Source organism: Salvia splendens, chromosome 4 (genome assembly GCF_004379255.2).
Source record: "Salvia splendens isolate huo1 chromosome 4, SspV2, whole genome shotgun sequence".
In the NCBI taxonomy this organism is placed as follows: domain Eukaryota; kingdom Viridiplantae; phylum Streptophyta; class Magnoliopsida; order Lamiales; family Lamiaceae; genus Salvia; species Salvia splendens.
Window position 1 is genome coordinate 6,300,537 of NC_056035.1, and position 22,274 is coordinate 6,322,810.

Genomic DNA, 22,274 nt, shown 5'->3' on the forward strand with positions numbered 1-22,274 from the left:
TAACCTAATCACTAGTAGTTGAGAATTCAGCCAATAAGAATGATCCACTAAATAATATGACAAATCTTGATTTGGAATTGGGCAAAGTGTCTTTATTCAAAAAAAAATATTTAATCTTGATTTCCCATTTTGTTAATAACGATGATGTGTCTAATGCAGAATTATACAGTTTCTTTAAACATTCTTGCTAATTACTACTAATATTGCATACATCAAAGGCAGTGGTCCTTATTATGTAGCAGTTGAGCTATCCCTTATAAGATACAAATATTTAAGACTGAGAATTCTAACTAAAAACAATTGAAGTTCAAAGCATCTACTAGGACTAATTGATTCCGTTTACTTGAATCCCAGGAAGTACAATCTTGATCAACAGCAGCTGCTCTAATTACTTGTACATTTGAGACAGTTAGCGCACAAAATGTAAGAAAGTTGTATATCAACAAGATTCATTGTCACCTATTGAGCATGGCATTCAGGTTCAGGCCTTTGATTTACAATTTACAAAATAATCTTCAATCCACTAACTGTTCTCCTCCCTTTTGAGGGTCTAAAAGAACAGAAAATAAGAGTTTGAGGTTGGAAATAATATCACCATTTCCAGTGCTGAAAAATTGTTTGCAGAAAAGCTACACTTCATCTGTATTCTGGTGCAACAGGAGAGCCTGATTGTTTGATGATTCTGTGTCATTATTTATCTTTATCTTCTCTTCTTTGGATTTTCCCCATATCACAGCATAGAACCCAACCACCAACACAAATGCCCCAGCCAAACTGAAAATATGAAGAAAAAAATTTGAGTAAAATGGTTGGAAAATATGGACTTAAGAGTAGGAATACCTTCCAAGGTAGAGAGTCTCTTTCATAAAGATGACACCAATGATAACAGCGACGACTATAGCTAGCGGCTTGAACAGCGCAACAAAGAGCGGGCCTTTCTTCCAGATGCACCAAGAAGTAACATAGAGCCTGCATGCTATGTTAAATATTGCCTGCAGAGGAAGAGTATTTCAAGATTAATAGCCAAAAAAGCGTGTAGGCATACTACAGCAACCCGAACAAATTAGGCTTTCCTTCTATAAAGATGGTGAAAAGCTTTATTATCTAGGCATGCTTACTGAAAAGAGAATAGCATATAGTCCAATCCTCGTGTCGATTCTCCATATAGTTGCTTCTCTTTCGGCAATCAGAGTGACCACTGAAGATTGGATGGTTACAAAGAGGCAGTAAAAGGCAACTACAATCATTTCAGCTGGATACATCTCCAGTATGAAGGCCTGCAGGGATTTTAATTGGAGTTAGAGTTGAATAATCAGCAGCAGAATTTATGCGCACAGATGTCTATAAGAGGTTAAACCTGTAATATGCACCAAGATGCAACCGCAAAAGCACCAGAAGCGAGCAAAAATCCTCCAAGGGCCCAATTTTGTGTCGATGACAAGGCGAGATGAGTTAAAGAGCTGGAAGTTAGTGGCGTGTTGAGGATAGCTGGTCCGTTATAGAAGGTTACCACAAATGCTCCTGATATGGAGACTACAGTGCCCAAAGACTTAGCCACGGTACTTAATCTTCTGAAATCTACTTCTTCCAACCTGGCACAATCGAAGCCTAGGATGTAATAACCGTGCATTTTGTTCATATCAGGAACAATGATTAGACGAGAAACAAGAAGTTTTCTCGCACGATCAAGTGACTGATCTAAATAGTTTCAATCCTCTAGAAGATTAGACTTGTATTTATAACAAAGCCAGCATAGTTATCAATTGAACCTCAATCAGTTGCACAAAACTTGTCAAGCTGTAAGAACTTGTTCCACAAGCAAGCATACATTATGTCTTCTCTTCATAACACGTGCTAAAAAACATACTATATAGTAGAGGCTTGAAACTTGAAACTACACAAGGATCAATGTATTAAAAATCTATCACGCGATTGACTGGCAAATTACCTGAAAATAATAGCAAGGATGTACGCGAATGCTGGAACAAGATTCAACATGGCTGTACTAAGCGTTGGCGAGCTATAGTTTACACCAGAATACGAAGTAATGTCTGAGAAACATCTAGCAGCAAAAAATCCATAAATTCAATTAGTGTCCTTGTCTTCCACAAGTGCCAAATCTGATCTTGGAGCCTTTGTTTACCAAAGTCAAGAAGCTGTAAACTTTAGTCAGTCTTTTTTGAGATAAAACATTGAATTATTGAACAAAATATACATAAAAACTAGTAGTAAGTATCATATTACAAAAATGTATCCAACCAATTCCTTTTATTCTTGAAATCTACCATGTAAAGCACAGTGAAGTAAACAGCATTTCTCATGAGATCGAAGTGAATACAAAATTCGAAAATTGATTCCACCAACCCAAAAGAAGCAAGAAAGAAAATCCTCCAGAGCACCGAGAACGATAAAGGGGGGCGCTTTGACCTGCCAAGAATGAAACCACAGAAACAAATGTCAGCCATAAATAAACAGAGGAGGCCGTGATCCTGATGAAAAAAAATCAAAAAATGAAAATGGGTTGTGCACCGGTGGAAGAGATAGGCAGTGGGGAAAAGAACAAGAGCGGCCAAGGCATTGGAATAGACCGACAAAATGTAGAAGCTGGTGCCATTGGTCATGGCCATTTTGCTTGTGATCTGGTTTATTGCTATAGCTATAACTGCCGACACCATCCCTGCATACGGCAGAGAGCTCCGAATCCAAGTCGTCGCCATTGGAGGAATTGATCAAGCTTTGGAATTTATTTGAATAGTATCTTTAAGAATTGATGCAGAGGACAAGTTGGCAGGACTATAATATTCAAATATTTACTTACACGTCTAGAATAGGGTTGGGGAAAAATATCGAAATACCGCACTACCGAAAATACTGGTTTTTCAGTATACTGCAATTTTCGGTACATTAAAGGTATCAATTTTCCTATACTGCGGTATACCGAATATTCAATATATGGTATACTGAAAGTTCGGTATGGTATCGGTATCACAGTTTTCGGTACGGTATGCGGTATGACGTTACCATACCCACCCGTAGAGTTCTAGGCCGCCTAAGATTGGTAGATTAGTTTAGCTCAGGATAAGATTAATAATAAGTGGGGTTGTTTGGTAGGTAAAATAGTATCAGCACAAAACTCACCAATATTCAGGATAAGATTAATAATAAGTGGGGTTGTTTGGTAGGTAAAATAGTATCAGCACAAAACTCACCAATATTAAATTATAAACAGAATAATTTAATAGTAATGAATGTTATTCTGTAAGCTTTATAAATCTGGGACACTTGATCATAAAAAATTAATCCGACTGCAAACAATTCTCTTTGACCATTCTACCCTAATTGAATCTATGTACATTTCCTATGACCCATATCCATATCTAATTAGTAGTGATTATGTATCATAATTTACATATATGCTCCCACACTTGTGCTTTCTCCTAAATTCAGACACAACAATATTTAGGAACCTTAACATGATCTTGCAGTAAGGGCACCTCATGATCTTGCGGATTCTCACCAAAAAATGAATCCAAGGTGCTTGTGACTTGAGAGAGGATTACATTTACTACAGTTGCGCCCCAATCGTGGAGAAAAAATTGATGAATTTGTATATATGCTCGTTCACTGTTTATAGAAAATATAATGGCATTATCTAATCCATGGAAAAGAATCACACACCTCTATTGCAATTGAAACATTTTCTTCTAATATGTGTGGAAGTGGGCCGGCCCAAGTCTCCAGCTTACTCGTAACTATATCCTTAAAAAATCAGGCCTAAGATGATATCAGCATTTTCATGGGCTGAAGTTTTAATGGGCCCAGGCGGCCAGACCCAACTCTCATAATCCCGACTAGGCACTAATTAAGCGTTATGATGGTAACAACAAGTCAGTTGTGAATCATAATAATTCCAAAAACAAAATCGCTATACTTAATCATGGATTTATTTGCTGCATATTAAGAAATTTCCAATGTACATGATTCTAAAACTATACTCCATTCTATTGTAATATTAGGTTCCATTAATTTTTCAAATTTAATAAGAATAGAACAATTTGACCTGTGTTTAAGTTATTTAATTATTTTATAAACCATAGAAATTTCCATTAGGCCGTCTCGTTAGCTAGTCAAAATCAAAATTAAAATATAAAACTTAATCCAATCGACGGTGAACCGAGTTATATATGATTGCTGATTTTTAGAGCATGAGATAATAATTGGAGTCCAATAGCCGAATGAATGAATGAATGATTCGCACTTAGGTTAGGCCTACCTACTTAATAGGTCCGACCAACTAAAGCCCCAAAGGCCGTGGGCCCCGATTCTAGGCCTAACATTTATAAGCATATACTACCATTTTCATTTTGAACCACAACTTTCATTTCTAAAAACGTTATTCCCCCCAAAATTATACCATGCAATAATCATGTGACTACTTATCCTAAATATCTGTTAAAGAAATGTTCACATTAGAAAACAACAAATTTCACCAACCAAGACCCCCACCATCACCATATGTGTAATGGGCCTTCCAAATCAAGAATTTCATGATTAGACTAATCAACTTATCCAATTTCACTTTTAGGTAACCTAATTGGCCCCCAATTATAAATATTAGCACTAATGTTCCACCACGTCGATTCTAACAGCGGTATAGTTTTATATAATAAAAGTGAAGAATATGAAATTGGTAACTATGAACAATAAAAAAAAAAAGAACAAAGAGCATCTTGGATAGATGGAAACCATTGAGCATGTGCAATCTCTTCTGTAAAGATAAACTCAAATCAAGCAAAGTACAGAAGATGCTGCCGGTTGACATCGAAGTGATGTTCTGATAGTGCAAAATATGCCAATGGAGTTGGTAAACACAACCTCCCCTTTTGAGTCTTTCCATAAAAGAGCCACATCCCTCTTCATATCATGTCACCGGAATATAAACAACCAAGAGTCTTACTTCCTTTTCATAGTTATAGAGTAATTTTGTCATTTTAGTACGTTCCATAGCAGTATAGTCATTTCCTCTTTCAGTAAAAGTCAACACATTTATTCTCACTTACTTTACTCTCTCTTACTTTATCCTCTCTTCATCTCTATAATTTTTTATTCTACGCGCCGAAAAGAAATGCTCCTACTAGTATGGGTATGGAACGGAGGGAGTATCTTTTAAAAAAATTGATAAATATAAGGGCTAAAAAGAAAATGTGGTTAGAATAGGAGAGGAAAACAAAACACCGCTAGAAAAGTTTCCATATATGGAAATTGAGACTAATTTTGACATATGGAATAAAAAAGTAAGAATATTTTTGTGGACGAAGGTAATATACATAACACTAACTCTGTCCACGAAAAATAGTTTTATTTTTTAGGACATGGATTTTAAATACATAATTGGTAAAATAATAAGGATATAGATAAAAAAAATTGAAATATTTTTAGTGAAAAATATAACTAGCTAATTAGAGTTAAATTTACCATAAAAATTTTGATGAAAAGGTTAAAATGGCAAAAGGTGACTATTTTTTGTGTGCTAAAATAGTATTAGGGCACCCACAATGGGGCGCCCGATGGCGGCCATCATCCTCGGGCGCGGACGATGCCTCCATTATATGGTTTCAAGTTGCTAAAATGTTGTACATGCCAGAAATTTTAAATTTAGGCGTGGGCTCTTTCGCAAATCAGAAAGCTTTAGATAGATGCGTATTCCATCGAGTCATTTTCAATGCATCTGTTGCCTAAAGATGCTAGCATCATCCATTGTCCCACTCCCACCCCAATTATTCCATATTACTTGATGCATAAGATAAAATTGACACTCAAAGATAATGTAAAAAGAGTTGAACTAGATATATACTTATGCAATTTGGATAATACTCATGTTATTTTCTTTATCTACAAATAGAAATCTCATTTTGTGTTTATTTTGGTTCGTTTGCTAATAGAAATTTCATTCTGTCATTTTGTTCTGCTAATAACGATCTCATATTTCATTAATTTTTTCAATTCATATTTTTATATTTTCTAATATTCACGCCAAAAGAAAATAGGACTACTATTGATGGTGCAAGTGGCATGAACACAACAAACGTGCCTATTGTTGATATATATATAATGAAAGGTAGTACAAAGATTTTAGTCTTATAGGGAAGTTTGAACTTTTAAATATGAGTACATTCAAATCAAGAATATCTAATCAATGTGATCATTTTAAAACATACTTTGAAAAATTGGTTTAAAGGAAACAATAAGGCAACCCCGAAAATTAAGGTATGTATGCGTAATTGCGCACTAAAAGGACCACATACAAAAGGGCTTTTCTCAATATAATGTATTTGCTTTTCTTCCATAGCCACTATCCAACCCTACTCAACAATTACTTTCATTGGTTAACATAATCATTCTTGATATTCTAATCCACGAATAAGAAGAAACAATGATTGCAAAAAGTAAGTAATTAAGAGACTTCATCCTAGGTTATGACCTATTTTAGATTCTTCTAATCATATTATTACATAGGTTGACATGTTTGAACTCTTTTCTTAATTAGGGTTGTACACGCATTTTTCTTGATAACTAGGTTTCTTATATTTATTAACTAATTAAGCATGAGAATTGGGCTAATTTATGGTGCTTATTTCCTAGTTCATTATGAAGAGAATGGGTGTTGTCCATGTCAAAATTTAATTTTGTATGTCAAATAGATTAAATAACATACTCCATAATTGATTACTTCAATAACTTACAAGCCCAATTAATGCCTTTATATTACTTCTTTAGCTTCTGCTCAACGCTACGAGGGTATGACCAATCAATACAATAAATAGATCCTCAATTGCATTTCAAAACTGAGGCGCCGACATCAGTCACCGTCGGTAATGTACCCACGGTACATTTCTTCTACTCGCTTTTATATGTTTCATATACTTATATTTTTTTCATTTATTTTTTCTTTTGACCGTATATTTTATTTTACTATTTTTTATAAGTGAACTCTATATTTATTAATTTTTCTACCAAATTTTATTATTAATTAACAATTTCTTAAAACTCGTTTCTATAAGCGCGTTCGCACAAAAGAAAATTTGCCCGAATATAATTCATTATATATATACAAAAAATTAGTACTATATGTTATCAAATGCCAAAAGGTACCATTTTGACTAAGTTGCGTGGCATCCAGCTCTTCAATCACTGGCTTCTTTGACAAATATACACCCATGCTCTCATTAAGTCTTCCACTAACCCAACCTATTTAATTTTAGTGCGAAATAATATACCACAAGCTGTCATAAAATAATGAGATTTTTTAGTTGTTGAATATTTTGTGTGCTCGAATCGGTCTTATTAATTATAGTTGTGAATTTATTTATATGGATTCCAGAATTCGGGAACATGAGGCACAGTGCAACGTGTCGCTCAATGCTACATACTTAGTGCGTTACACTTACACCATTCCCCACAATGATAGTATCATAGTAATACCAATAATTTTAGTTTGATGTATGATCAAAATACTAAACTACCATCTCTAGATTTGATTACATAATGCGTAATTTTCTTTTTTAAAAGTATGCGTTGCATACTTGCATGCACCTAGGTTAGTTTAGCTAACAATCATGAAACAAAACAAAACAAATTTTAATGTACAATACAAATTAATAAAGTAAGAATGAGATAGAAAAAAATTATTAGCCATTTTGAATCATTAAATTAAATTCTAATCAATCACATAATTTTTGAAATCAGTTGAATATTAAATTACAAAGTTTTAGATTTCTTATTATCATCTATAAAATGTCGTCTTTTGATAATGTTTAAAATAACATGTTTCACTAAAATAAATATTTTTTCTTTTTTTTCTTTATGCTCTTATTTCTTTTCTTATTCTGTTGAAACAATGTTGTTTTAACATTACCAAAATACGTTGATTTGTTTACGAGTCGGTTAAATTAGAAAAATTTAAATTTTGTAATTTCAATTTCGAAGATTATGGACAAATTAGTATGTAACAAAAATTCATTATTTAAATGACTATTGTCCCTTTTATATGGGGAGGAGGGGTGAGAAGACGGCAATGGCGGGTAAAAAAGGAGGGGTGCGCACACCAAAACTTAGGTCAAAATAAATAATACTACCACGAAACAAAAGATCACGAGTCTTATAATGAGTATATACATAAAGAAATCGTCAAAATATTTGTATATACATAAACTAGAGTAGATGAACATGCATTAATGGCCGCTGGAAGGATTGAATGCTAAACGCCGATTTCTGAATTTAGAATGTCAAAAAATTACAGAGACATGTGGGAAATTGTAGAAATTTAACTAATATATAACTGCATACATTTATAGTATAAGATCATGGGAGTATCTAAATTCATCACTCCAAGAAAAAACACTGAATTTTATATCAACCGATATCTATTATTTGTCCACTCTTTTAATCTATATCGATCGACTCAATTACATGGTGATGGTTGGGCGAATTTTTGATGGTGATGAATGCAGGAAAATACAGATCACGACACAGAGATTTACGTGGTTCGATTTACTGAGGTAAATCTACGTCCACGGGAAGAAAAGAGGGCAGAGTTGTATTGCTTGATCTGTTTTCTACAGCTTACAATACAGACTTGCTATTTGATATTTTATCTCTAGAGAACTTAACCCTTCTTTATCTGATCTGAGTTCTATTTATACATTGAACTAAGATCGTGGCTTGCATCACCACTAATGATGGTTGTGAATGTCGTGGAGGTCATGGAGATCCTGCATGGGTCCACTATCCTGCATGAGATCCTGTATGAGTCCACTATCTCTGTGCTTGATCCACTATCCTGCATGTGATCCTGCATGAGTTGACTATCTTCCAGTTCGGTCGAATACTGAGACCGAACTTCTGAACTATTGCCGAGCAGCTTTTGCCGATCTGAGAGTAGAGCTTGATTGGTCGGCTTTTACCGAGCTGTAGGCTGGAGCCGAACTCTTTGGTAATGCCGAACTGATTGGTTGGCTTTTACCGAGCTGTAGGCTGGGGCCGAACTCTTTGGTAATGCCGAACTGATACTCTTCCTTGGGCTTTGGGCTGATGGGCCGTCACTGCTATTGGGCTTGTTTAGTACGTACCCCATCACTACCCCCCCCCGAAAAGCGAAGTGAATCACTTCGGCGAAGCGAGTCACTTCGGCATTCTGGATAAAGGTGCGGGGGAGGCTGACGTTAGGGGACGTGCCTTGCGCGTGACTGCATTAAATGCGACAGTAAAATCCGGCCGTTGAATCCTGAAAAGGTGGGATTCGAAACGGTGCGATGATTTTGAAATCTTCTCCGAATCTGATAAATACGTCCTTTCTTCATCAGTTGAACACTTTTGCTATTGCTTCTTCTGCATTCTCTCTCTTTTGCGAAAAAATTTTCTTCCGCTTTCAAGAATTTCTTCAGAATTTCTTCAGACTTTCAAAGAGTAAGAACTATGTCTTCTTCTTCGTCTTCTGAGTCAGGTAGCGGTAGGAAAGGGGGTAAGGGGTCTTCTAGCCGGAAAGAATCCGGGGAGAAGACCGTAGAGTATTTTCACAGCATCTTGAGTAAGGATACTGTGATATCCTTACACGAAAAATATTTTTTTCCTGGGGGAAAGGTTGCGATTCCCGACGACCTTCATAGGGCTGACTCGCCGCCGGAGGGTTACGCCACCGTTTATGAAGCCGGCTTGGAATGCGGGCTTCGTTTCCCTCTTCCCCCTGCCTTTGTAGAGCTGCTAGATTTTTTTCAACTCCCTTTAGGTCAGGTGACTCCGAACTCTTGGAGGCACTTATCGGCCTTTGCTGCCGAACTGCGTAGGCTAGACAAGGATCTGTCTCTGAGGGCAATCCTTAATTTCTTCCAGTTTAAGAGGAAGGGATCTTGGTTTTACTTGATCCCTTTACAGCCCTTTAGAGCCTTTTGTAAAACCAAATGGCCGAAATGGCAAAATCGCTTCTTTTTTTATAATAGGACTTCGGCTTCGGACTTTTCCTGGAGAGGGCCGAAGTCCGTTATTCCTCACCCTCGGGTAGAACCGTTGGACGAGCTCGAGGCCGAGCTCAATAAGATTCCCATGATTAGGAAGCAGTACTCGGAGTCTGAGCTCGTCAAGGGCGACTTCTTGTTCGACTCCTCGTCTTCGGACGAAGAGGCTGAGGGTGAGGATTTCTTTTTTATGCATTACTGCTTTGACGACGAAAACTAACCTTGTTTTCTTGCTTTTTGGCAGTGTACATGCTGAATAAGATTAGCCGCAATTCCTCCGAGCTTAAGGAGCCGGAGAAAGAGAAGGCTACCAGCTCGGCGCCTGATGCCGAGAAGAATCCGAAGAGGCAAAAGACCTCTTCGGATCCAAAGAAGCCGGAGTCGACTTCGGCAAGTAGGAAGGGGAAGACCCAGAAGCCCCCAAGAGCGTCAGAGAAAGACGTGGTCTTGGCGCCTCCTTCGGAGCATATCTGTGAGCCATTTTTATGGCCCACGGACTTCGCCGAGGTGAACTTTCTTCTTGATTTTCTGGCCTTGCTTTTTTTCTCTGTATTTTTTGTAGCCCCTCTGTTGACTTTTTGCTTTTTCCATTTTCAGAGGAACGATATGCTCTCCAAGCTCGTCGCCGTCGAACTCTCCAAAGCGTCCAACGACTATGCTGAGATGCAGAGGAAGTTGGCGGCTGCTTGTCACCGGGCCGAGCAGGCTGAGGCAAACTTTGAGAAAGCCAGAGCTGCTAGGATTTCGGCCCAGGATGAAGCTCAGTTTGCCAAAAACCAGCTCGTCATCCAGCGAGAGCAGACGAAACGGAGGGATGCTGCCGCCGTGGTTGCCCAAGGAGAGGCTCTCCGTGCTTTCGCGGAGAAACTCTTTCTGAGCAACCAATTTTCGGCCTTTGTCGGTGATCTGCTGAAACTGATGACCGATAAAGCCGAGCAGGGTCCCGAAGTCATCCTGCCGCTGTACGGCCGAGAGATAGCAGCTCGGCTTCAGAGTCTGCCGGTGCTTGAGGAGCTTGCTTCGTCCTCGGTCCTGCTTTCTGCAGACCAAGTTCGTAGTTGCCGAGCTGACCGCGATGAGAACATGGAGGCTATCTTTGCCTCCATAGGGTCAGTTTCACCCGCTCCAATTTTCCACGGAGAGGGTGAGACCGAACAGCATGAGCGGCAGACCGGCGATGAGCAGGCCGAGCAGGAGGCGCAGCAGATCGGCTACGGTGGCGCCGAGCAGGCTGGGGAGAGCAGGGAGGCCGAGGCTGAAGCTGAAGCAGACAAGGAGAAGGAAGCTGAACCTAACCGAGGAGCCGGAGACGAAGCTAGCGGAGTATGATTTCGTCTCCCTTCTCCTAGTTTAGTTTCTTCCTTCTTGTAAGATGGCCTTGAAGCCCTCCTTGTGTAAAAAATTTTTCCTTATGTATGAAAAAATTCTTCTGTCTACCCTTGTGTCTTCGTATAGCTTTTCGTACTCTCTTACTCCTGTTGTGGTTTACTACCTGCTCGGTAAGCTGAAATGCCGAACTGACGTAGCTGCTTTGTATTCTTAACTCTCAAGGAGCTGGAGGTACTTCACTGGAAGCGGCTGTACTCTTCGGCTTTAGACGAAGCTGAGAAAAGAGCTATAGCTGACCAGATGAAGAATGACGAACTCTTGGCTCGTTCAATGAAGCTGGAGGCCGATAATAAGGACTTAGAGTCCGAAAAGAAGGATCTGGAGGCCGAGCTGAACACTGCCGTCGCTGAGAGGACTGCGTATGAGGATTTCATCTGCAGGCGTGGGGGAATGACCATCTCTGAAGTTCAGGAACGAGTTGACGAACTGTGGGAGGAATATCATGTACTCCGGAGGAACAATGCGCTGGAGAGCTCGGCTTGCCAACAAGTCGTGAAATCATTGCGGCGCTGGGCTTCTCGGTACGACATAGTTCTTTCCCGGCGTCCCTCAATTGAGAGATTCCTCAGGCATTTCCCGCCAACAGATGCTAGTACTCCAGCTCAAACCTCTGATTCACTTGCTCAAAACCCTACTCCAAGTCAGCAACGAACTCAGGGACAACCAGAGACGTCAAGTCGAGGACGGACTGAAGTTCGCAGAGGAGCTGTGGTTATGAGTGAGCAAGATCGGCAAATGCTTCGTGAAGAGACTCTTCGCCGCCGAGGTGCTAGGGCTTCCCGGGCTCAGAGAAGAGGTGGCAGGTCGATTAGAGCATCTCGTCGACCTGCTTATTCTGCAGCTGCCCGGAACGCCCGAACTCAGCTTCACGAGGATTTTGTGAATAGATGGCTCAACTTTAGCAACCCTGGACAGTAGAATAGTCCTTTGTAATAGCGTAACGCCATCTCGTAGGGTAGCGGAGTTGTGTGCCGAACAAGATTTGAAAAATGAAATTTTGTTTTCGCTTCTAACACTGTGTATTTACAGCTTAGCGAAAAAATTTCATCGTACTTGTCCTCGGTCTTATGAAGTAAACTTCTTTGACCGGACTTGGTCCTTGGTCTTATGAAATAAACTTCTTTGACCGGACTCGTCTTTGGTCTGATGAAATAAACATCTTTGACCGGACTCGTCCTTGGTCTTATGAAATAAACTTCTTTGACCGGACTCGTCTTTGATCTTATGAAGTAAATTTCTTTGACCGGACTAAGCTTGTGTCCTAATTTGGCGAGTTTTATCGCTTGGATCGGACTTTCCCTTGTCCTAATTCGGCGAGTTTTATCGCGTGGATCGGACTTTCCCTTTGTTGCAGTTCGTTTCAGACGAACTGCTTGTTTCTTAAGCCGAATTGTGGTCTTGTATCCTCCTTAGAAGCTTGGACTCACAATCGTTGGCTTATTGTTGCAGTTCGTTTCAGACGAACTGCTTGTTTTTTAAGCTGAATTGTGGTCTTGTATCCTCCTTAGAAGCTTGGACTCACAATCGTTGGCTTATATATGTTCTAAAAAGGGGATCAGCCTTTGAAGAACAAGATACCTCAGTAACATTTGTAAGAGACGACACGCACATAGACAGACAAAACGCACATAGACAAACAAAACGCATATAGACAAACAAAACGCAAGTAAAAAACAAAGAAAGCACATACCCCTAGGACCGAACTAGACACAAGACTGACTGACCGGACTGTCTCTTACAAATGGAACTTCTTGAGATTGGAAACGTACCATGTTCGGGGTGCTTGTTCTCCTGACATGTGAGTCAATTTATAAGACCCTTTGCCGAGGACTTCTGACACCCGATATGGACCTTCCCATGTGGGTTCGAGTTTGCCCAGCTTTTCTGCTCGGCTTACTTCGTTGTTTCTCAAGACGAGATCTCCCACTTGAAATTGCAGCTTTTTCACCCTTTGGTTATAATACCGGGCTACTTGCTCCTTGTACTTGGCTGCTTTTATGCAGGCCAATTCTCTTCTTTCTTCGGCAAGATCTAGTTCGGCTCTCAGTCCGTCACCATTCATTTCTGAGGAGAAATTTAGAGTTCGGGGACTGGGTACGCCGATCTCAACTGGAATCACGGCTTCAGTGCCGCACACCATCGAGTTCGGCTACGGTGTGACTTCGGTCATTTCGCCTGCCTCTGACTCCGGTTGCTGTGATTGCTATGCTTGATGGTGCCGATCTGATTGCTCGGCACTTTTAAGCGCAATCTGCAAACAGTCGCTCTTTTTTGATCACCTCGGATGACCGCTATCCCTCCTTTAGTGGGGAAGGAGTTCGGCGAGGAAGCCTCTGATCGCTATGATCGGGCTTCTTTTTGTCTTCTCTAGATGAGCTGTCTAAAGACCGTTTTCGACGGTCTGCCTCATCGGCACGAGAAAACTGGTCCGCAATGTCCCACATCTCTTGAGCTGTTTGCGGACTGCATTCCACGAGCTTTCTGTAGAGAGCTCCGGGCAGGATTCCATTTTGGAATGCCGAAATGACAAGTAGATCATTGAGATAATCTACTTGTAGGCATTCCTTGTGGAACCTCGTCATAAAGTCGCTGATCTTTTCGTCGCGACCTTGACGTGTAGAAAGCAGCTGAGCCGAAGTGATTCGGGCTTCCGCTTTCTGAAAGAACCTCCTGTGGAAAGCATCCATTAGATCTCGGTAAGATCTAATGCTGCCTTGGGGGAGGCTATCGAACCACCTTCTTGCGTTCCCGATAAGCAGCTCGGGAAACAGCTTGCACATATGGACCTCATTGAGACCCTGGTTCGCCATGTTATACTGATAGCGTCCCAAGAAATCATGAGGATCCACTAACCCGTCATAGGTTATCGACGGAGTTCGGTAGTTCTGTGGAAGGGGAGTTCGGGTAATATCGTCCGAGAACGGAGTCTTCAATGCTCCGTACATGGCGAACCCGACATTTCTTCGGTATGGAGGAGATGGAGATCTCCTGTGATTCCGGTACCGAGGAGGAACAGGAACATGTCGGGGTTGAGGATTCTTCTTCCTGGAAGACACGGCACTACTGCGGTAGTGACTTTCATGTCTGGATGAGGAAGGAGAATCCACCGTTTTCGTCTTCGGCTCTTGGCTCTTTTGCAGGAAGGCTAAGAACTCATCCTGCTTCTCAGCCAAGAACAGCTTGACAGCCTCATTCAAATCAGGCTGCTGGGAAGACTCGGTGTGTGGACCTTTTGAGCGGCTTGTTCCTTCATCGTGAAAACTGGAAGTAGATGTCTCCCGAGGCTGTTTTCTGGACCTGCGGGCTGGACTAGCTTCCTCATGGTTTTCACGAACGGTATTACGGGTAGTATGTGATCTGGTATGCATTTTTTTGGGGTGGAAAAAGGGTCAAAAATTCGCTTTATCACAAATTTGGTTCTCTGTTTCCCACAGACGGCGCCAGTGATGGTTGGGCGAATTTTTGATGGTGATGAATGCAGGAAAATACAGATCACGACACAGAGATTTACGTGGTTCGATTTACTGAGGTAAATCTACGTCCACGGGAAGAAAAGAGGGCAGAGTTGTATTGCTTGATCTGTTTTCTACAGCTTACAATACAGACTTGCTATTTGATATTTTATCTCTAGAGAACTTAACCCTTCTTTATCTGATCTGAGTTCTATTTATACATTGAACTAAGATCGTGGCTTGCATCACCACTAATGATGGTTGTGAATGTCGTGGAGGTCATGGAGATCCTGCATGGGTCCACTATCCTGCATGAGATCCTGTATGAGTCCACTATCTCTGTGCTTGATCCACTATCCTGCATGTGATCCTGCATGAGTTGACTATCTTCCAGTTCGGTCGAATACTGAGACCGAACTTCTGAACTATTGCCGAGCAGCTTTTGCCGATCTGAGAGTAGAGCTTGATTGGTCGGCTTTTACCGAGCTGTAGGCTGGAGCCGAACTCTTTGGTAATGCCGAACTGATTGGTTGGCTTTTACCGAGCTGTAGGCTGGGGCCGAACTCTTTGGTAATGCCGAACTGATACTCTTCCTTGGGCTTTGGGCTGATGGGCCGTCACTGCTATTGGGCTTGTTTAGTACGTACCCCATCACTTGGTATTCAATTTCAACGATTTAGCCCAAAACGCCTTTTTCTTCACCGGATAATCTTTCAAAATTGCAACTATTTTTTGTTATAAATACTCTCGGAAAATAAGGTAAAAGAAATAAATGATTAATATTATAAATTTTAGAATCTTCCGAAATCCTGATTCTGTTAACGTAATTAAAGAAAACCAAAGACCCATATTTAATTATTGCAGCAATATCTGTCTCTTCGTTGCCAACTGACAGTCTCTGCGGGCTACCCATATTTAATTATAAACACATATAATGACGTAGGCTACCGTTAAAGTGGTTAGTTATTTAATCAACATAATTCGATTTACTGCACGAATGCAATAGTATTACTTATTAAAAGACGAAAAACAAATTATTACACACCATTCTAAAACCAATTTATGATGAAAAAGTATCCAAGATGTCAGATCATCATCATTAAATAATTTTAGGGAGAATTCTACCGGGAATCAAGGAGAAAGACCAATATTTGTCTCCTACATATTATAAGCTGCAGTATCATCCATTAATATAATGGAGTACTTATCTTGAGTATAGAACTAATCTAAGCTTTGTATCTTTCATGATAGTTGAGTCGTTTTTTTAATTGTCCTAAAATAATTGAGTAGCTCCATTTTTGGCCAAACTTTATTTTCTCTTACTTTACTCTTTCCACTTTAACTTTTGACATATCAACTTCTTAAATCCGTGTTCAAAAGAAATTTCTCAACTAACTTGGGACGGAAGGAGTATATGAATTAGTCATCAAGACCCGTTCTTGAATTTTTACATATGAATGGTGAATAATGTTCAGTAGGTATATATACAGTAGATGAAAACTATTGGATATTTGGGTGTAATAATTGAATTGAAATAAAATAATGTGAGACAAGTAACAATGAAAAGGATGGGCCGGAAGGGCAGAGATTCCACTTCCTTAATGGAGGAAAGGGATGGGGCAATGCATTCCCACACTTTGTTATCTTTCACCCAACCTTTTCTTTCTTTCTCTCTCATGCCATTATTTTTCAAACAAAATCCACAGAAAATCTGAGAAATTTTAATATATGCAGCTAAATTTTATAAATAAGAACAAAATCCAATAACACTACAACCATCACTATCCCAAATCAGAAACAATAAATGTGAAAATTAAAAAAAACTTGGAAATTATTATTTCCAACCCCAAGCATTGCTTACATCATTTCCTCAGATTTTGTCCCAATTTTTCTCTATTTGTGCAGTCGTACATACACGGCACCCACCCAATATTATGTCAATGTACAATGCCATTGTAAGTATATGCTTCACAAAACCCTACTCTCTCTCTATCTCTAGTGTGTGGTGTGTGTGAAAAAGGGGATGGGTTTTGGGTTAGAAGAATCCAAGGGAGAGATAAAAGAATTGAAACTAGAATTGTGATGTTGTTTTCTTGTTTCTATTTTTAATAAATCATGGAGTTGGTTGCATCAATTTTCACCACTGCATAAACAGTACATTTGCTTGTTAATGAATGGTCAAAAGGACTTTCTTAATGTTTCTGTCAGCCTGGTAGATATGAAACCACTCACACCATCTATATATAATAACAATAATAATATAACTATTTTAATTATTTATATAGTCACACACACTCACACACACACTTATATTTACTATAATTACTGAGCTTCAAAAGAACATTTTTTTTATATTTTTTAAAGAAAAATCTGCAAAAATAATTTTGCAAAACAATCATGAATATAGTGTAGTAGATTGTAATTGGTGGAACACACATATATATGATGTATATATGCATGTATTTTTATATGATCAGCTGTTGTAATCATGCAGCAGTATGTAAGGAAAAAAACAGTACAAGTTACCAAAGACTCAGAAAAAAAAAGTACACTGAGGAATTCGACCACTCTTTATTAAAACTGTGATATGTTTGTACACGATGAGTCTGAGATTGAGAGTGATGTATACACTGTTAAAGGAGTACTCACAACCTTCTATTCATATCACATTCATATATGCATTTATTATTTCCATCTTTTTACCAAAATAAAAGTAAAAAATGGAGTAAAAAAACGTCTGTGGGCTTCTTTTAATTTAATTTCTTACCTAATTTTTTATGTTCTTTTAACCGATGTTAGGTGGCAATAGATCTTGGTCGATCAACCGAAGAGAAATTTTAAATGACAGAATGGGCAAGAGCATCTGATTTTTTTTCATGCTTAATTTATCTATATTCACATTTAATTATCAGTAGATACTAAAAAACCGGGAAAATAAAAAATGGGTTGTGAATTTATGGGCATTTTAAAACTTCAGATCGAGTTGTAAAAATGACTAATATCTTTTGTGGTTTGAGTCTTTGTGGTTATATCGAAAAAAATTGACTACTAGACTACTAGTACTGTGCAATTTGTGTCCTTATTAAACCTCATAAGTTTCATTTTACTTTCTTTGCAAAAATGTTTCCCGGGCCCTCGTTGTTTGGGGACTTTGTGCAATGGCTTGACCCTTTCGAATAAAATAAAATTCCATGACATTATTTCGAGCCATTAGAATCATTAGATCACCAAATATAGTGGTTAATAATTGGACTTTGTTAATATTTAGATTTTACTCCCTGCGTCCGCAAATAGGAGTCTCGTTTTTCAATTTTGGTCTGTCCGCAAATAGGAATCCCGGTTCATAATTACCACACAAGTGTAAGTCCTTGGGAGGTGGGCTTCTAGCAGGTAGTGAGTTAGGCCCTCCCTCTTAGCGGGTCACTGCGTACCCTAATTTAACACCTCTCATAATACTGTCGGACCGGGATGTGGGGGGCCCTTAGGGTTGGGATTTCAACCTTTTTTTGTATGAATGAGTAAAGAGGCCACACATTCCGGTAAATCATTATACTCACATATCATTTAAAACTAATACATATAAGTGGGGTCCATATTCCACCAACCTTTTTTCACCAACTTTTCTTAATATTTCTTAAAACTCATGCCCGAAAGAAATATGACACCTATTCGCGGACGGAGGGAGTAATATTTGATATAGTTTTGGCTTAGCTAGGCCTAGGCCGTCTAGAATGTTTTCTAACAGTAAATATAACTCGATTATTAATTTACACTACATAGGTTTTAACTGCGAGTAAATTGTTGATTATGATAGTCAAGAAGATTACAAACACTTTGTCCTAAATTGGGAAGATGATTCCTGCCTATACTTAAGTACGTTAGCATGATGATGTGACTAGGTGTATTATTGAAAACATCAAGTTTAGGTGCATTTAATATCAAATAAATTTGTACGATCCTAATTAAACCCCTAATACAGCTTGATCCAATATACCGTCATAATGTTGTCTATATGCATTTGCAGTCATTCGCGCGTTATAGACAACGAATTAACACATGTCACATTCTATGCAATAATGCTACTATATCCCTAATTTCTGAATTGATCTTATGGGATGTTTGGCGGTTTTGGGAGAAATAATGTGGATTAGTGAGTAATTAATAAAATAGTAAATGAATTAAAATTGTGATTCTACGTAGCATTACCAAGTAGTTGTGTAGTTGATAGTCCATAATTAAAAGTGGAAATAATTGAGATTAGGCAGAAGTGTGTAAATAGTGATAATGAGTGTGATAATGAGTGGTGGTGTGTCAGGGAGGAAAAGAGAAATAAATGGGAGGTAGTGATTATGGATGATACGAAAAAAGCATACGACTATAGAGGGCTCTAGTGTTGAATGGAGGTTTGAAAAAATCGACACCATAAAGCGTGGGCCATCTCAAATCATTTTCGTAAAATTATACTAGTAATGAGAGAGGCGTTGGTGGTGGCCTAATTACCCTTATATAAAGTCTCTAAAGAGATGTTGGGGTTTTACTTGTTTTGTAAATTGGCTCAACAAACACACACAATATAAAGAGTGAAAGCTACTCCTCTATAGCTCATTCTCTCATCACCCCCACCAAAAAAAGAAGAAAGAAAGAGAATGGAAGAACAACTCAGCTCTCTTGCTGTAACTCATCTTCTCCAACACACTCTTAGGAGTCTCTGCATACATGAGAATTCCCAATGGGTTTATGCTGTTTTTTGGAGGATTCTCCCTAGAAACTATCCTCCTCCTAAGTCAGTACTCTTTACATACTCTCTCTATCTATCTATCTACATGACTTATAACTTATTCTATATTTATGTATTTGATGTTTTTTATGACAGGTGGGATGGGCAAGGAGGGGTGTATGACAGGTCAAGAGGTGTGAGGAAGAACTGGTAAGCAAGCTTTAATTTAGGCTACTAATAATTATACTCCATATATAATTGTGTGAAATTAGTAGTATTGATGTGGATTTAGTTGAATCAGGATATTGGTTTGGGAAGATGGTTTTTGCAATTTTGCAGCTTCTGCTGGTGAGGTGAAGGAATGTGGGAGTGAGTATCAAGGTCTGCAGCCTGACCTCTTCTTCAAAATGTCACATGAAATCTACAATTATGGTGAAGGGTATGTATGTTTGTATGTAGAGAGAGTACTACTACTTAACTAGCTACCTAATTATTTCATTAATCTGTTTAATTAACTAATTGTCAGTTTGATTGGGAAAGTGGCGGCTGATCACACCCACAAATGGATCCACAAAGAGCCAAATGATCAAGAAATCAACTTCTTATCTGCATGGCATAACTCAGCTGATTCTGTAAGTATAGTTAATATCAAATACTAATCGACATCTTATCTCAATAAATTAGTAATTTAATTGGATTTGTAACATTATAATAATTGGGAACAAACAGCACCCCAGGACTTGGGAAGCTCAATTCCGGTCTGGTATTAAGGTACAATGAACCTCAATTTATTTTAATGTAGTAGTATATATCTCAAGGAATAAAATTGAAGGCCACATCCATTACTGCAGACTATTGCTTTGATTGCTGTTAGAGAAGGTGTCATTCAATTAGGAGCTGTCCACAAGGTTCTCACTCTCTTTGTTTATATTATTAATTACTCCATTAATTAATATAGATAGATAAATATTGAAAATGATGTGGTGCAGGTTGTTGAGGACCTGAGCTATGTAGTGCTGCTGAGAAAGAAGCTGATCTACATCGAAAGCATACCGGGAGTTTTGTTGCCACATCCGTCGTCGTTGTCGTTGTCAGGTGCAGCAGCCTACCCTTCGGCAACGAAGATGGATGCACCTCAAGAAGCGTGGCATTATCAAAACAACTTGATGAATCCGCTTGCAAATGAGTATTACGATCATCAGATGAGAATAGCCCCGTCGATGAGCAGCCTCGAAGCCCTCCTGTCCAAGCTGCCCTCCGTGGGGCCCTCCTCCGCCACGGCCAGGCCGGTGGAGCTGATGAAGGAGGAGGAGGAGGAGGAGGGAGAGAGTAGCATGCCGCCGGGCTACTACGCTTTTCACCATCAAGATTTGAATGTGAACAACAGTGGATGTTGATGATGTTCGATCATGTTTCTTCAGTATTTTAATTCGTATGTTTAATTATTACTAGGATTTCATAATAGTAGTATGTTGTTTGATGATTGTGTAGCCTTCTAATTTCATCTTGGTCACTCTAGAATAAGGGCCAAATATATTTATTCAATCCATTTTATACTATGCGCTAATCTATTTTTACCAGCTCTCTAAAACATCTCTTTCTCTCTCTCTCTATGTAGATAGCAGTTCCCTGGTTGAGTCTGAGCTAGTATATAATATGCTAATATGGGAAATGCAGTAAGCGTGTATACAAAATGGTAAGGTGCAGAGTTGCATCTAAGCTCACACTTGATGCTCATTTTCAACTACTTTTATATATATATATATATATAGGGTTTTGATCTATGCAAAACTAGATTTAAATACAGAAACGCAGAACAATATCATAATTAGGTCACTTTTAGGTCATAATTAGGTAATTTTTAGGTCATGATAACAAAGCATGACCTAAAACGATCTTAGCATGACATTAAACCCAAATATTATAATATGACCTAAAATTACTTAATTATGACCTTCCGTGTTTTTGGTTAATTATTGACCATTAGATCATCTAATTGTAGGGCCAAGATTTGGTCTGCATTTCTGGATTTAAACACATACTTATTTTGATCATCTCCCTATATATATATATATATATATATGAAAATGATCAATACAAAACTTGATCTCAATACAAAATCCAGACCAAATCCTGACCATGAGATTTGACAATCCAATGGTCAATAATTAAACAAAAACACGGAGGGTCATTGTAAAGCAGTTTTAGGTCATATTATAAACTTTGGGTTTGAGGTCATGTTAAGATCATTTCATGTCATCCTTACTATAATGACGTAAAAATAAGCTTACAATGACCTAAAAATGACTTTTATATTAAAAATGGTTCTGCATTTTTGTATTAAAAATGGTTTTGCATCGATCAAAACCCTATATATAGGTAGTGATCAAGATATAACTAATCTTAAGTGTATAACTAGAGAACAAATCTCAGCCACACATCTTAATGGAACAAATATTATTTATTTTAATTATATAAAATAGGCCAAGGGTATTTTAGGAAATTCTATTATGAAATTTAAATAACTATGTAATTTCCGGTGCGGAGGAGAGAGAGGAAGAGGGAGAAGAGCTCGGGGTCCCCGTCGATGAAGGGGACGGCGGCGCTGGAGTCGGAAATGATCTTAGAGAAGAAGGATTTGGAGCCGACTGAAGATTGGAATCGTGGTGAACTCCGTTTTTCGATCGCGGCATGATTCTCTGTTTT

General features: G+C 38.6%; 2 protein-coding genes across 3 annotated transcripts; one reads left to right on the forward strand and one right to left on the reverse strand.

Moving 5' to 3' along the window:
* Positions 1-471: 471 nt before the first annotated feature.
* On the reverse strand, positions 472-2,803 carry LOC121798402 (WAT1-related protein At3g28050-like). Of its 2 annotated transcripts, none has more exons than XM_042197389.1 (7): positions 2,530-2,803; positions 2,365-2,427; positions 1,949-2,062; positions 1,358-1,592; positions 1,119-1,277; positions 841-992; positions 472-774 (listed from the first exon to the last, which is right to left on the reverse strand). In XM_042197389.1, exons 1-7 carry the CDS (start codon positions 2,715-2,717, stop codon positions 630-632), a joined length of 1,056 nt encoding a protein of 351 aa, XP_042053323.1. In that variant the 5' UTR covers positions 2,718-2,803; the 3' UTR covers positions 472-629. The 2 variants fall into 2 exon arrangements, with proteins under 2 accessions (XP_042053323.1, XP_042053324.1); XM_042197390.1 differs by having other exon boundaries at positions 1,949-2,051; positions 2,530-2,765.
* Positions 2,804-19,380: 16,577 nt separating this feature from the next.
* On the forward strand, positions 19,381-21,127 carry LOC121801574 (protein RICE SALT SENSITIVE 3-like). Its single transcript, XM_042201094.1, has 7 exons — positions 19,381-19,634; positions 19,725-19,778; positions 19,870-20,007; positions 20,095-20,200; positions 20,298-20,339; positions 20,420-20,476; positions 20,558-21,127. The coding sequence occupies exons 1-7, from the start codon at positions 19,498-19,500 to the stop codon at positions 20,963-20,965; spliced, it is 942 nt and encodes a 313-aa protein (XP_042057028.1). The 5' UTR covers positions 19,381-19,497; the 3' UTR covers positions 20,966-21,127.
* Positions 21,128-22,274: the final 1,147 nt, after the last annotated feature.

Excerpts from the sequence above, each read along its gene's own strand:
- LOC121801574 (XM_042201094.1), top strand. The coding sequence starts at position 19,498 with ATGGAAGAACAACTCAGCTCTCTTGCTGTAACTCATCTTCTCCAACAC. Across the intron at positions 19,779-19,869 it reads AGAGGTGTGAGGAAGAACTG|GATATTGGTTTGGGAAGATG; the intron begins GTAAGCAAGCTT and ends TAGTTGAATCAG. Across the intron at positions 20,477-20,557 it reads AATTAGGAGCTGTCCACAAG|GTTGTTGAGGACCTGAGCTA; the intron begins GTTCTCACTCTC and ends GATGTGGTGCAG.
- LOC121798402 (XM_042197389.1), bottom strand. The coding sequence starts at position 2,717 with ATGGCGACGACTTGGATTCGGAGCTCTCTGCCGTATGCAGGGATGGTG. Across the intron at positions 2,428-2,529 it reads ACTGCCTATCTCTTCCACCG|GTCAAAGCGCCCCCCTTTAT; the intron begins GTGCACAACCCA and ends CATTCTTGGCAG. Across the intron at positions 1,593-1,948 it reads ATCCTTGCTATTATTTTCAG|GTTGGAAGAAGTAGATTTCA; the intron begins GTAATTTGCCAG and ends CGATTGTGCCAG.